At 32.8% G+C, this 17,204-nt stretch overlaps 1 protein-coding gene across 1 annotated transcript in view; it reads right to left on the bottom strand.

Annotated features, from left to right (window-relative positions):
* The window catches only part of Camta (Calmodulin-binding transcription activator), a 138,971-nt gene that overhangs the window by 18,959 nt on the left and 102,808 nt on the right, over positions 1 to 17,204 (bottom strand). Inside the window, exon 5 of the mRNA XM_073092523.1 lies at positions 6,094 to 6,165. Coding sequence (XP_072948624.1) covers positions 6,094 to 6,165 — 72 coding nt within the window. The remainder of the gene's footprint in view (positions 1 to 6,093; positions 6,166 to 17,204) is intronic.

Here is a 17,204-nt window from a genome sequence, read left to right as displayed (position 1 = left end):
ATAGAGAAGAAACACAATATGTATGGTATTTCTAATTTTTTTTTTTCAAAAGAAATAATACCCAGGCCTATCTAATCAATTAACTACCTTTTATAAAGCTGGCTGTTAGTATATTCATATGAGTTAATGATACCCACAATATACATAATCCTAATCGTGGTTTATGAGGGTAGAAAGAGTAGAATATATTTTATTCTTATTATTTTATTACGAGCAAAAAGGTGGCACTAATTTTTGATATACCTAATAATATTTAATGATCTTACTCTTAACATAAACGAGACCGTTGATAATAAATAATTGAAGGTAATTAACAATGGTAATGCAGGTGATAATAATAATGATGTTGATAATGACGATAGATTAAATGACAGATTTAATGCTATCAATCCAAACTACTAATTTGTCGTGCGTAATAATAGATTAGTGTCCGGTCGGGGCTTTTATATAAAGCATTTCCTAGCTTTAGAGAGCACACTATGCAGTCAGTCTGAATTGTTATATTTTGTGGACTTTAAACCTTATCGGTGGTCAATGAGCGATAAAAATACATCCGACATAACTACCATTCTTCCAACAATTAAATTAAAACAGAAAGCCCAAGTCTTACCCAGTTTGAAGAAAGAGAACTGAGCATAGAATTGAGAAACCGGTGCAAAGAATAAAGCGAATTAAAACTGATCTATGCTCACATTATGCTACAAAAGAATCTCTTTCAGCAATCATCAACTACTAACTATTCAAATCGGTACCCAAGAGTTCTACATAGATAATACCTGTCGATCGAATCATTTAAACGCTTCTTTCAATAGACTCAACGTGCTACGAGATTCTGATTGAACTCTGCTGAAATTAATTTCTTTTAAGTTGCCTTATTCGTCTATTTTACTATAATTGGGTAAATGGAACATAATTTTACTTTTATCAAATACAATATAAAATGCTTAGAAAGTTTAGAAACGTAGTTAAAAACGTCTTAAGGGTGGTGTTAAAGTTGCTATTCATCCTAATAATAATTAATATAAGACTAACCAAAAGGAAATTGAACCAATGGTATAATGAAAATTCCACACTTACTATTTTAATACGAGACCAGATCATTGATCTTTTCAAACAAAACAAATATTAAATTAATGACCGATTTTTTAATAAACGATTACAACTAGAACAGAGTATCTACAACTAGAATATTCAGTTCCTGGTTTCTATCGTTCCCGGGCGCTAGATAGATAATACCCGTCAATTTCATCCGTTTAAACTGGAACGCTACGTTCAAAAGAATCAATGGAGCAAGGGACTCTGATTGAGAGTAATCTGTATTATTTCTTCTTCTTTTTACTTTCTTTTCATTTCTGAACGTGCTTCTTATGCGCTTTTCTTGCTTTTTATTGCTAAGCAATTTTTAACTCATGTATTCATTTGGTCTAAATATTTTTGTGTTATTTTTGATGTCCTTTATTATTTGATGATGAAGTCATATTTTTTTCATAATATAGGAGAACAGATGAACATGCAATCCACCTGATGGTAAGTAGCTACTGCCGCTCATGGACATCTGTCATCAATCCCAGATAGGATATTCCTGCCTGAGGTTGGCCGCTGATGCGCCGCTACACCTGAGGACTAAGCTGGAACGCCTCGGAAAAGTATGCCTCCCTTACCACACGCTTGAAACCAAAACATAGCAGCGCTTAACGCTGCTGTTATGAGGCAGAAATAGGTGTGGCGGTGGTGCCGCCGAAATCGACCCACAAAGGGTTCTACTACCTTGAATTAATGGAAAAAAATTTAATATTTTTAAAATATTGAGTTGCTGATTAGTATATCAATATTAATGAAATAAAGTGATAATATCCAAGGTATTATCCGTATCTACATTTACGTTTCTCTTTAAGCGCAACTATGCGTGAGTGAAATATTCATTCATTCTTTTATTCATTCGGTTGACAAAGACTAACACATGTAGATCGCATGTCCGATTTCAACTTCATGTCAAATGCATATAGCTTCACAAATGACAAGTATAACGTCCAAACTGGAACATAGCTCGTTTACTCACTAACAGTAACATCACTATCGATCTGCAATGTAAACAAGTATCATATTCAACGACTTTAGCGGGAGTGGTTACTAGGCTCGCCAAACTTAGAGATAAAGATAGGAAACACTCTCAAACGGCATTTGGAGGGCAAGACAAGAGAGAACAGATCACACATAACGTTCGCAGTCTGTGCTAGGTTAATTGCACATTTATCAAGAACGTCGTCAAATTTTAAAGTAATAAACGATTTAAACTTTTTCATTATCCTAACATACTACGGTAATACAGACGTTTATACTGTTTATTTTTATCGTCAGCTCCATAAAGCGGAACAACTAGAATAGAATGTACAGACGCTTCTCCAAAACTTTAAAACCGGGACATCCGAAGTTCGTAGAATGCTTGGCACCCCTACTCGTAACCGTATACATATTTGACGACGTTCCGCTCACCTGTACCTACGTCACTATTGACACCTGTTACACTGTACACTCGGGTGCATCGCACAATCAGAAATTCAATTACGCGTCGACATTTTGGCGCGGAACTAACCCGCAGTGCATTTCGTGACATTTCCATCACGTTCCGTAAGAAGCGGTCAGCGCGACTGTACTCGTACACTCGCGGCCATAATATTTTATCGGATCAATACAATTTGTCGTGTAATGAAATTGGAAAATTTTTCTTTACCTTCGAAACTTTATGAACATGATACTTATGGTATTAGTATAATAATATGTCCCTGTTATTTCTCCATCATGTTATTTGAGTTTTCTTTAATGATCTATTTCTACCGTATAGTAGTAGTGTGACATTAAGCTTTACTTTTGAACGGTGGAGGCGGAGTGTGTAAATAGTAACATATAGTTATAGATGATCGCGTTTGTAATCCACATTTAGTAGTACTTTCGGATATACGTAGAGTACAGTGATTCATTTATTTTCTTTCATATTATTATCGCTTACGTTGTAAAATAATAATCATGTAACCGGTATGATTATTTAAGTTTAAGCCGTTTCTTTACTTTCGGGAGATTTGTTTGCTAAAATCTTAACTTAGGTCGCGGTCGCACACCGTGAATGCCCGTCACTATTCCCATGCCATATGCGCGTACATACGTAAGATTAAGCGGACGCACCTAAATAAAGAATCCTTATAATTGACAGACAATGTAAACAACGCAAAAAAATATATACCAACATTATTTCATATTATTGCTACTATTACCACTTGTTACGCTGTACAGTCGTGGCCATAAGCAGAAATTCAATTACCCGTCGACGTAGCGCAGAACTAATCTGCGGTACATTTGATGACACTCGTCGATGACATTTTATGAGAGCCGCGGTCAACGGTTGTACCGTACACTCGCGACCAAAATGATAAACGGTTAATTTCTTTTCATCGCACGCTCCATTTTACAAGTTTTATAAAATTAAATAAAATGGAATTGGTGCCAGAATTGGAACATATTTTAAAAAATGCAATTTATGATAGTGTTGTAGATTTTCAGAAATAACAAATAGGTGCAAAATATGAATTTATCACTTCTGCCTTATAACAGCAGTGATGAGCACTACACTATCTTAAGTGTCCGGTAAAGGAGAATTATCTATTCATACGAGGCGTGCCAACTTAGTCCTCAGGGGAAGAAACGCATCTATAGCCCTCGTTTAAGAATCTAATCTTATCTGGAGTTGCTTACAGATGTCCATGTCTGGCAGTAGTATTACCATCAAGTGAACTGCATGGCCATTGCTGTTAAACTGCAATATCATACAAAAAACTTAAGCTAAAACCGTGCTTCACTAAGTGTATTACGAACATCCGAAGGCTATTCAACACCAAACATCCAGTCTATTCGTGTGACATTTCATTTCCATTAAAATCTCGTCGCTGATTGAAAGCCACGCTCAAAGAAGTCATCAGTCCGTTTGAGATGCTCTTCCATTCTTTCACACTTTGCCGTCTGGTGAGTGTTATTAGCTCTTTGATTTTCAACTCTGTTTTTCTCGGGCTTAGTCGGATATTGTTTATTAGTGACAGATCAATAAGTAATTTCATATTTAAACGACCATTTGGAAGCCATTTGGTTTTTATTCTATTTTTAATTACTTTTAAATTAACCTAAAATGTGGTAAAATGGCGAAATTGATGCTAAAAACTATATTTACTATCTTGATAAATTAAAACCATTGATCTTAAAAAAATATTGCATCACTAAAAAAATATTGCATCACTTAATGGTAATGTGATAAAAAAAATCGTTGTTACATTACGTTATTTAGGTGACAACACTTAAATTCGATTTGAATTACTTTATTTCACTTTCCTTTTTTCCACTTGTCGACAATATTGTATGAAAAGATTTATGAAAATGTATTACTAAAAGTACTTTTATTGTTTCAAACTCAATCTAAAAAACTATCAAAATATCCATTTCCGACAATCAGATCAACAGATTGACCTCAAAATTGGCAAACTGCTAGTAAAAGCGTTTGCCTGGGATTTTTTAATCCTCCGGGAAGTAATATACATTATTGTTTTTGGCTCTCGAAGTCTGAGATCATTCTGGTTCAGAGCCAGTACAATAAATTTGAATGCCCGTAAGAATTTTAAAGAATCTGTTATCTTTATATCTGACACATATTCGAATATATGCAAGGAAAGCTGCGGGATAGCATTTCCGACAAATATAGTTCTAGTATGAACATACCAACATAATCTAACAGTTAATCCTTTACCCGTCAAAAAAATATGCGACTGTATCTTCAAATAAATAATGGACTTTATAAAATGGAAAATATGTTTGAAACAAGCGTGTTACTTCAAACATTATCATGAATATTATTTTAGATTATAATTTTATACAATTAGAAGAATTAGAATCTATAAAACATACGCTATAGTATGTAATTACATCACAGAATTTAAAAACGTCGTTCTTAATTTCTGAAGAAAAAAATGTAATGCAATATAACGTATGTAGCTATCAAAATTAGAATTGCGAATACTTAATCATTAATTGGCAGACACGTAAAAGTAAAGTAAGTTTTACAAATAGCATTAGTAAGCCATCTAATCCATCTGATTAAGAAGTCCCATCAAAACAATCTCGTAAAAAGGCACGATATATCAGCCGTTCCGTATCCGAGATACGAAATCTTGAAATACGCGTCTTTGATACCGACCTCTTATGAAATTGATAGAACCGCGAATTGGAATTTTCAGTTCAATATTTGTGATATATTTTCACTTGAGTCGTTGAAATATTAATGGAATCTCTCAAACTTTCCGGATTTATCCCGGCTAAGAACCAACGGGGAGGCGTTAGTATGAATAAACGGTGGATTAAAAACTACGCTAGAAAATTCCAACTGGGAGCATGAAAACAATAAATACTTGGCTAAGTAACCCGGAGTTTAGTAATTGGATCGATTTGTAGGTCAAAAAATGTTAAGCTGAACTAGTTAGTGAAGAAAAATAACAAGATTTGTTTGCGAGCAAATCTCAGCACTTTCTCAAACAAGCTGTAGGTTTTATTAAAACTGAGAATTCATCTTTGGTTGTGAATAATTCAGATTCTGACACAAACAGTCTTCGCTCTTTTGAAAATTCATTCACGGGTTTTAGCTGTATATTCAAGCACGCTATCTGTTGCTGGAGACTATTCATGAATAAATATAAACATTGATACTCGTATAATAGGGTGAAGTAGAGGTGGTAGAACTCCTTGTTTTCCATCTGCAATGATACTATTGATTTCAACTTTTAAGATACTATTTGAGGTACTACTTTGTATGTACAATATCATTATATTTCGAGCTTCAGATAGACTTTACAAAAACAAATCGATGATTATATTCTGCTCTGAACAGCTTCAAGCTCATCCAAAGGGGACAGATTCAAAACGGCTAAATATTATGTAATAAATGATATTATGGCAGATTTACATATAGCCATCACTGCCACTGGTGTAACTGTAATAGAAGGACGAAAAGTTCTACCACCTTTGCTAGTAAATCATGTAAATGGTAAAGGATGCTATCACCTGTAACAGCCAGTAACACCTCCGATGAAACGTCGGCAGGATGGCGGAGTGCACGTAGCAACCGTAAATGCACTGTGAACAAAGATAAACATATATTAGAACCGTGAATATTATTAAGAGACGGTACATAGACGGTACATGGAGTTCTTAATGGTTCTTGAAAGTTTGTAAAGATGTAAGGCAAGGAAAGAACTCTGAAACCATCACTACAAGAACGTCACTGCCATATTTTACGTTTGTTTTGAATAAGTAGTATAAAGTTACTGTATTCTGGTTTAAATAATGTGATAAGGATACCAAAATCAATCATTATTTAAAGTAATCTTCATTAAAAAGTAAATGTTACTCAACACACAAACCCCCCTTTCTACAGGAACCTAGTAGCACTTGAAATTGTTTCCATAAAGCAGTAAGTAAAACCATTGACAACTTAAATCTATTCACTCACGTATTCATGTCATTTCGGAACAGTCCGACTTACCAACGGAAATATAAAGATGGACCTTGAATAAGTCGAAATGAAAGTCTGAGGAAGTACCAGTAGAAAATGAAGACATCTTTATTGTGCGTATTGACTCTGAATAGCAGGGAATGACGCTATTAAAAGAGAATCAAGCAAACTATACTAAAAGCTAAATAAAGAATATTTTTGAAATATTAATATTGAGTTTAGCTGACGTATGGGAACAATATAAAATTACTTCAACACAGTTAGAACGGGTTCGATTCCTGGCGAGATAAACATCGAATACCATGCTCGTTATTTTTAATTAAAAGTTGGAAAAAGTCTTACAAAATGATGGGAATTATTTTCTTGATTAACTTTTAAGATTTTTTAAATAAATAACTGCTTGGCTAACAAAATTTTCGGGACACCTAATACGATACCCAATGTAAAATTTAACCTATATATTCATTCCGAATGAGTCTTAAATCCAGCTCAATGCTTCCCCACTCATGACCAGAATATTTGATTTGCACACCAAGTTACAGAATCACAGGTAACATGAATCTAGGCTAACCGGCAATAGGCACCTAGCTGACTTCATTACACCAAAAAGCCTCAGTGCAAACATTGGTGCGAGTTACAGGAGTGAATTTTGATTTAAGAATCGCGATGCTTTTAGAATTCGGCACTGTAAAATTTTGCATTCGATTTTTTAGGAATTTAAAATTGCAAAGAGTATTTAATTCATCAGAGTTCTCGAATAGGATTGGATTATCAGGCCCTGAGTGGTCGAAATTGTTGCTACCCCAGAGAATAAATTTGGAACGCCTTCTGTATTTACACGAGGCTACAACACACTTCAAATCAGACCACAGAAACAATTAAAACTGCTGTCACGAGACATGATAAATAGACTACGATCCTATTTAGGCTTTATTCATGTCTTTCATAGATTTAGAAAACCAGACAATACATTTGAACAGAGCAATTATTTTATAGAAATATAAAATCCAAAATCAAATTTTAAACTAAGTGTTATCTTTCTAGATGTGAAAATAAGGCGCATGTAACAATAAATCAGAATATGATGGAATTTTAACATTATGAACAAGATCTTACACACCTGATTACAATTGTATACTGGTATAAATACCGTGATCATTGACCATCGCCACTATATCCTCATTTATAACTTCAATTGCATAGAAAACTGGGGCAACACACAATCGTTACCAGACTAACTTCATTAACCCTAAAATCCTTCTAGCAAACATGGAGTGAGAATTGCGCTGTGTTAAAAATTATATCGCGGTAATATTCTAAAATCAGAGAGCTCAATTTTAAAATTTAGTTTTGAAATTTAACTCAGTAATAATTTGAAATATAGAGTTTGAAATATACTTTAATATGGTTTTACATAACGCTAGTCGGAATAGTAAATTTACAGAACATTTAGTTCAAAGTATAATGTTATGTTTTTAACATGTTATATAATTATGGTTTTAAGAAATGTATTAATATACCTACGTAATACAATTTAAGTTATCTAAGTGTGTGTTTTTATACTTGTGCTAGATACGTTTCAGAATTATAATGAATTTAATATCTTAACGCACGGAAGTATGTTCAACATATTATATTATTAACACGAAATGATTATTTATTCTATGATCAATACTGTGAAAGTCTTTATTAATGATATGTTGAAAGAAATAGTCTTAATAACAGAGAACAATGTAAGTTCAATGAACAGAACGATCTATTATGGAAAGTAATGGTATGTATAACATAAATGTAGAATTTACAGGTATCCGAAATGGTCCATCCCTACGGTAGCCCGCAATTAGTACCAGAGCTAACTTTATTGCACCAAAAGCCTCTGTGTAAATATTGGAACGAGTGATGAAAGAAAAGAGTCAAACTTTTATTTTAACTTTTTATTTGTTTAACTTTTTTAGTTAATAATTTACTATAATTACTAATTATATAACTACTAATACTATTGTGTACATAATAGCACCTATGTAAAGCTACACGTAAGCAAATTACGACATAATTACATCTTAAGATTACACAAAATTAAAAATATTTAAACATTGTTTTCAGCAATTAAGATGAACTGGAATCTCGGTGGCATTTCAAATCAGTTCTCAAAATATACTTAATAACACTAGTCTTAAATCCGACTCCCATTCATCATTTTTTTTTAATTTGATGCATAATTACGCCCTATCATATTGTGCAGTCTTAATTAAATACTAAAAAAACATTACAAAATAGCACAAAAATCTTTCATTTATCGACTCTTCTTCGAATCGATCGTAAGGCCAAAAGCGCCATTTATAAAATCCCGCTAAGCGCTCACAACTTGGACACAACGCTCCACTCAGCGGGCAGCGATGTATTGTATTATTCAGTACCGACGAGACCATAGCTGTATTGGTATGACTGGAAGCACGTGAGAAATTTCTGCCCGGGGCTGTGATCTTTTTTTTCAATCCATTCCGCCCGATAGAGGCACGTTTCCACAATGAACGATCCGTTTGGTACGTTACAAAGTTCTAACGGCCGATAGTTGGGGCATTTCGCACGCGTCGAATGTGAATTTTTGGCATATCAATGCTCTTTGTGGCGTTACATAAAAATGTGTAAAACGCTACCAATTTTTTTAAAGTTGGAAATTTTTGTTCGTGGTCGGATTTCATGGTCGTAAGCTGAATTCGCGGATTGGTATATTTATATCTCCATTGTAAGTTATTTTAAAGTAACATTTAAGTATTTTTTCTGTGTACCACCACATAATTATTAGAATAACGTCGGAATTATACAACAATTATACCTGTACTCAGACTTCTATAATTATATCGAAATACTTATAGTTTTCAAATTGACACGTTTTAAATACACCAATTAATTACTTTTAAGTTAAACATAACGTTCAACTCTTCTTTATCGAATTTAGAATAATGATTTTAATAAACATAATTTTTGAAAATAAATATAACAAATCTGTAAAATGATATCAAAAAGACTAAACTTAACTGAACAGTGTCTTTCACTGTGCATCAAAAACAACCATAATCTGAAGAATCCCTTCCCATACCACATTCACTTTTACAAACTTTAGTAAAATGCCTCCAAATTCTTTTAACGGAACCTCGATAATGGGAAATTCGGCAACATGGACTCGGCGACCGAAATTACGCTATTATTGGCCCAATAAAAACAGCACACGTAGAAACCCACTGCCCATTAGATTAAATGATCTAGTGAATTGGGTAAAAGCCACATGACGTAAGATAAAGGATAAAGAATATAAGAGAAGAGAATTAAAACAATCTAGAGAATATTATGAAGTCAATCCCATGGAATTATAGCTTTGTTACCGTTTTAGTCTCTTCCAGATTCCCTTTTCTCGAAAATTTTGATAATTGTATTTATCCGACTGTGAACGGTAATATTTTTCGAGCGTATGTGTGTTTGTTTGTATGTATGAGACCTTTCGTACGCCCTACAGTCTTTACATATTTAACATTGGTGTTGGTGAATTCGTCTAAATTATGGGAATGTCATGGGCTTAATTACTATTTTTTATAAAATAAATACTTTTAAGTATTATAGTAGTTTTTCTGTTATAACAATTAGTATCTAAAACTGGAATAAAAGTTGTTGACTTAAAAGATACCGATAATATGATTTGTCAACGTTTCCAATATTTTTGCTTATTTCTAGGTTTTGTAAAAGAAAGAGATATGTAATTCTAGCCCTTCATTTATTCTATATATCTTTGGTTTCATATTTATTCTGGAATAACACGCGACCCGTGACATCTGCCGCCTCTGCAACCCAATTTTGATTTCAGATTAGGCGGAAAAGTAAATGCTGATTTTACGAGCAGGTTAAGGTATGTAGTAGTAGTAAGGTAGTAGGTGTGAGTGTGTATTGATTGTTTATGTTTCCAAAATCATATTCCTGATAATTAACCTCAAATTATCCATTTCTTTATCCGTTTATTTCACCATTATTTCCTTTATAATGTATATCTTCTATAATAATGTCATGTTAAGGTTTTTCGAAGTCATTCCACTGTATCCCTTAAGCATCATTTCTCTTCCTATATTTCAACGGGCCAAGTCAAGCAAAAACAAGTCTTCTAACATAACATACTGAGGCCATTAACCCATAAGCCTAAATCGAGGATCTGTGCCACCGAATCATTTTTTCGAGACCGTTCGACCGCATTACCGGCTTTCGAAAAGGGATGTCCGGCCGTCAAACGTAGGCTTAATTTACACAAGAAGGGCGAGTCTAGGTCGAATGACCGAATGATCCGTAGCTCCGTTCTTTTGGACGTTTGCAGGTCATAAAATTGAGAGGAAATTGTGATGGTTTTCTTGATTTAAAACATTATGTACTAATAAATGAAATTGAAGTGTTCGGCAGCAATTTGAAAATAGCTAAAAATGTCCGTACTGGTTAATTTTGGTAAGTCATAAATCTATTTAATCCCAATTATTGATGTGATTGGATTGTTAGGGTTACTTTTTATCCTCAGAAAAGTTTGGATTTATGTCTAAATTTTAATTAACCTGGTTATGATTTTTTTATCATTTATTATTTTTATTTATCTCGGTCACGCATTCCTAACGTCAAATATGTATTCGGGGTAAAAGATATGACACTATGTCTTTACAGACACACAAACATAACTAAAAAAAGTAGAATAACCTCTTAGTCTAGAACTTCCATAAAATACATCTCGCGTACGCTCGTAACCTATACTAGAACCTAATTCGGACGAAAATCAGTTTGGGAGTGAATTAGACTTTTACGACCGATACCGTCGTACATTGACGTGTGGTACACGTACTGAAGATATGATGGTAATCGCATAACGGTAATGGATTGGGTGGGTACAAATGTGGGAGAAATATAGTGTTGCTAACTGATAATTTGAGATGATACAGGAATGCTATTAGGTTGACTGAACAGTTATCACAGAGTAACAGAGTTGCAGTGACAGAGAAATAATTTTAATTTATCCTATCTATACTTACTAATATTCAAATCATTTTTACCACGCTTTTATTAGCTTGACCTGTATGTATGTAACGGAATCTTGGAACTCGATTTTTACCCACTTTGAACGGTCCGATTAATAATTTTGAACAGTTATGAAGAACCGACGACAATACACAATTTTAATAATTTTATCTCATTCACCTCATTAGGATCGTCAGGAATCAGGATTAAAGATTTTGCTTGTGCGATTTTAGCGTGGTTTTTAGTTTTAAAACTATAATTATTTTACTGATCAAAGTACACGTTATACCTGATCGTTTTTGACACAAAATATAACATTAGATTCTACTAATAGTTAGATAATCTTAAAATAATTTGTCCTTAGCCTATAAATATGAATAAAGCCATTATCGTTGTTCTGAATTTGTCCCTACAAGTGCTTCTCTGCCAGAATAACTGAAGGACTTCTCTAGTGACTGAAGCGTAAGTAGTGGACCATGGTTGTCAACTTATTGGTACCTTAAAAAAAGTCAGTAAGTTATTTTTATGTTTGCCAAATAATCAGGTACGTCAACATTTATAAAATCTTTTGTAATAAATTATCTACTTATCACAAACTTTAAAATTATATTATTTGCAAAAATACTTGTACAGTTTCCTGGGGACGTGAAGCTGGGATCGACCACCTGTTTAATTAAAAAATCATAATTATATCTCCACTGAATGGCGACATTGCTTAAAAAAAACTTTACATATAGTAATGTCTTTCTGCGTATTCATGCACTCTTGACGACTCAAAAACAATTTTTATATAAAATATAAACCGGTATGAAAACATGAAACAAATACTAATATAAATAAATAAATTAAAAATAGTATCAATTAAGTGCAACCAAAATAAACTGAGTTTTTTCCTATTATTTTACTTATACTACACTGTTGAATTGTGCAATGTGGGTACATAGAAATAAGTGAATAGTGATTAACGAGCGAGTGACGCTGTTCTGCCGTCATACAGTGCAAACTAGTACGGAGAATAGAATAACATGCCGTTTTGAATTATTCTGTATCAAAATTGTATACCATTAACCACTATGTATTAGCACTTAACAATGATGTATATCGCACATTACATTACTGCTAGATTGTCAGCTAATCATTACCTAATGTACATTGCAAATTATTATAAAAAGCGGTAATATTATGTAAAATTTTTATTGATTAATAAAGATTATTATTATTATTATATAAATTTCGGATGTTTAAAATTGTTAACTTGTGAGTGGTTTTCAATATTTTCATGTTATAAAAGTTACAAAATTATCTGTAGTCCACTTGCTTTTAAGTAGCACGTTGGCTACTATTGACTGCAACTACCCAAAATATCGGAAATTACGCAATTAGTTCGTGCACAAAGTGACCTTAAATTAGTCTAGGCTTAGGTAATATTAAACGCAAAAAGATTGAGCACCGCTTCCACTAAACGCTTCGTTTGCGAGGAAATTTCGCTCAACTTTTAATGAATAGCTCTCCTCATTCTGTATGGGACATTGTTAAAAGCGATTTTAAGAGTTTAAAAAAGGAGCCGTCGTATTGTACTTCCTATTATGAGGTATGTTTTTTCACGATTTTCTACTTAAAACTGTTTGTAACAGATTTTAGTTAATTAATTATAATTAATGATTATGATGATAATTATTATTTATCATCATTATTATTCATCATCATTGTCATTCATCGTCAATCCATTATCGTCCCACTGCTGAACACTTGTCTCCTCTCAGAGCTTCAGGGGATTTTTTTGCCACAGTCCATCTAACACATGCAGATTGGTAGACTTCACACACCTTTGACAACTTTTTATTATAACTTTTAGGTATCTACACACCTAAGAGGTTTATAAAAAAGTCGGCAGAAGGAAATGTAGATTTCCTCGCGGTGTTTTGTTTGTTAAAATTCGTCCAGCCATTTGGTCTGTTAGGGTTACCAAATAATAAGACATACATATATATATGCTCGAAAAACATTACCCTCCGCACGTATAAATGAGACAAATTTACTTAGAAATTTCAAAAAATATCTCGTGGACGTGTTTAAACATTCACCTGTATAAAATAGTTCTCACGTAGCTATTTTTAACCTCAGTATCGGAGGTCAAACACACACGAGGGATTTTAATAACGTTTCAGAACGTGAGGTGGCTTTGGAAATGTAGAAATAAGATTTTTAATTTAAGACGACTTCGTACGTGAAGTCATTTTCTAGATTTTTTTCTGAATTAGATTGTGAAGGGCTGTTGTGTTTTTAAATAGAAAAGGAATGTTTTCTTCGTCCTTCAACCACATGTTAGTCATTATACATGACTATATAGTAAAAATCCTTCATATACAGTAAAAATCTTCTAATTGTAATTTAATTAAGGGGACACTACACATTAGAAGTAGCCTATGTCATACATCAATACAATTTAGATGAATCCAACAACACCTCAAATGTTAAAATTGCTCAAGTTTTTTCGATTGTAGAGCGTACCAAAGACTGAAATATACATATGATCGAAAAGTATTTACTCTCAGCGGTGGAATAAATAAAGTTCCAGAAATGCAGAACTGGATACTGCTCCAATAAACATAATTATAAAGTCAAAATTCAGTAATATGGCAAGGTAGGTAGCTTGAATTTTTTTTACAAATAACATTTTAGTACAATGGAACAGAAGTGTGCACAATCAATTTTTTGATAACGCATTTGCTGAACCAAGTAGAGATTATTTTTTTTACAAATAACATTTAATAGAGTACAAGGGAACAGAACGATGCACAATCAATTTTTTGATAACACATTTGCTAAACCAAGTAGAGATTATGTTGTATTTCAGAAAGCTAGAGGTGCAGAACTTGAAATCGCTTCTAAAAAAATATATTAAGACAAAACTTAGTAATGTAGCCCAGTATGTAGCTTAAACTCCTAGTTTCTTAAGAGTACAATAGAGCAGAACGGTGCCGCATAAAATATTAGAATGTCGACTGCAACTCACCGATTTGGTGCAGATTCGTTTCATTGGCGCTTAATGCGACGAGAACCATTGATAACGCATTTGCTAAATTGAATAGCATTTATGCCATGTTTCAGAAACTTTGAAGTTTTTTTGTAAAAGTGGTTGAAGTTTTTTCTACACATAACGTTTTGATCAAACATAAAGTTAGCAGGATTCCAACAGAAGAAAAAAACGTAAGTTTTGCTTGTATTAATCAAGATTTTTTTTTATTTTTGATCAATCAAAAATATACTATAGAAACGTAACAATATCAGGAACAGAATAGAAAGAATAAAAGAAAGAAGAGACACTTTTTAGACTCACAGCCCCACACTGGACTCCTTATGTATCCATGATACCTGAATAGACAATAAACAAAAACGAATTCACAAACACTGTCGAAAACGGTACGAAACAAAACGAACAAAATCATAATTTAATCATCTAACTGCCGGTCGGATCGAACCCGGTACCCATGCGTATCAATCAAGGTAAGCGATTTTTAGAAGGGAACTTGACACAGATTTAAGCCTAGCTGTACTTCTAAGGGCCGAAAACCGAGCTTAAACAGCTCCCCTGTTCGAAATTTCATCAAACAGAGTAGAATAGAGCAGAACGGTGTCCCATAAAATATTTCACCGTCGGCTGCAACCGATTTATTGCTAGTCCGTTTCAGTGCTTAATGCGACGAGAGCCGTTGATGCTGGATTTGCTCCCGAATTGCATTTTACGGACGATGCTGAGAAAGTTAGTTTAAGAGCTATTAATGTGATAAATGTTATGGAAGTAATTAGAGATATAACAAAAAATACTGGGGATACTAACAAAGTTGGTCAAATATTGGCAAAAATGTAATATCTCGAAAAGGATTTTTAAGTTAATAAAAGGGGATATTCTGGTAGACCCTTGTTAAGTCTACGAGAAATGACAAGGTAATCTTTTAACGAGACGTCATGTTACAAGACGTGGTAAAGATGGTAGAACCCTTCATACTTCAACTACAATTATATTATGGCCACTATAATTATTTTTATTATGTTTTATTAACTTCACCTGCTTGTATGCATCTGGGTATGTATCAGAATAAGGTACAAACTGTGAAATGTAACACACATATATTTAAACAAAGCTTATTTTCCAAAGCACCAGTGATATACAATAAAATACCAAAAACAATACGGCATATAAGCGACAATCAAAAGTTTAAAAATAAATTACACGAATATCTCATTGACAAGTCCTACTACCATATTAATGATTTTTATAATGACATTAACTGAAACAATTATTTTTCTATTATATCTTGTCTGTTTTAAGTATGAGCCATTATTTTATAATAAAATATTTTTATTTGTACTGACATGCTATTGTTGTTTAATTATTAATTTAATATGATGATTTCTATTAATTTTATTATTGTATCCTTTTCTAATTCAATATTATTATTTTAATTAAATTTTAATTAGAATTATTACCTATGACATATTTGCATACCCTTTGGGTTAGGATAGGAGCACAAAACTAATGTATTCCATATATAATGTACTTCACCTTATCCTGCAATAAATAAATGAATTGAATTGAATTGAATATTTGAACTAATTTTTTTATCAAACTTGAACAGTCAGATTAGTTAAAAAATTGAACTAGAATCAATTACACTGTACGATTTAAATAATTATGTCCCATTCTCCTTATCAGGATCGTCAGAATTAACAGATTTTTCATTGTGATTTTTAGCGTGGTTTTTAGTGGTTTTGGTTAGTTTTTTAAACTATAATAAACTGTAACTATAATAACTGATTGTTTAAACACTGCAAAAATGCTACAAAATCTAATCATATATCCACAACTTCTTTGGATTCATCAATTATCGCTGTACAGTGTCACTTTTATTATTCAAGCCCGTTCTTTATTATATTCAAAAGTTTTACGTAAATTTCAATAGAACAGAGTTTTGCATAACTTTTCACGTGTTCAATGTATCGAAAGCCATTGATAGATCGTGTGTTATATTTATATGAACCTACAGGAAACTAGACTTTACTAAAGCATTATTCAGTTTCGAAAAAGATATTTTCGTGGATGCAATCGATTGTTTTAGATAAATATCAACCTTTAATATAAACCTTACATTATATTTTGATATTTTTATTTCTACTATGCCAAATATTCTTCAGAGGCTCTTCCAATCATAGATTTTAACGATAACTCAGAAAACCTAGGTATGAGCTTCTAAGTAGTCTTTCGGAGTTAAAAAGTTTTAAAGGGCCCGTCCTTATCGATTCAGTAGTTTAGAAAATTACCTATCTTATGCAGAGACTCATATTAATGCTATACTGACACTAAATGTTACTTTAATGGAAAATAAGTTTATTTATGAAGTTGCCACATCATTTTCATAAACTACACAATTTATGAAGCGATGTTAGGATGTTATTCAAAAATAGTTCCGTAAAGAACCAACTTTAAATATTTGTTTAAAATTAACCCGTTAACCTCACTAGCCCAAACCCCCAAAATAGATAACCGTAGACGAATAAGTCAGTGCTATGTTAACAAAAGGGGAAGCCGAAGCTATCAACTATGCTCTCAGCGTAAACA

Source organism: Epargyreus clarus, unplaced genomic scaffold, assembly GCF_041222505.1.
Source record: "Epargyreus clarus isolate Ecla_fem2 unplaced genomic scaffold, WU_Ecla_fem_2.2 ptg000004l, whole genome shotgun sequence".
Lineage (NCBI taxonomy): Eukaryota > Metazoa > Arthropoda > Insecta > Lepidoptera > Hesperiidae > Epargyreus > Epargyreus clarus.
The sequence above is the reverse complement of the archived record's forward strand: the minus strand, read 5'-3'. Positions and strand labels throughout refer to the sequence as shown.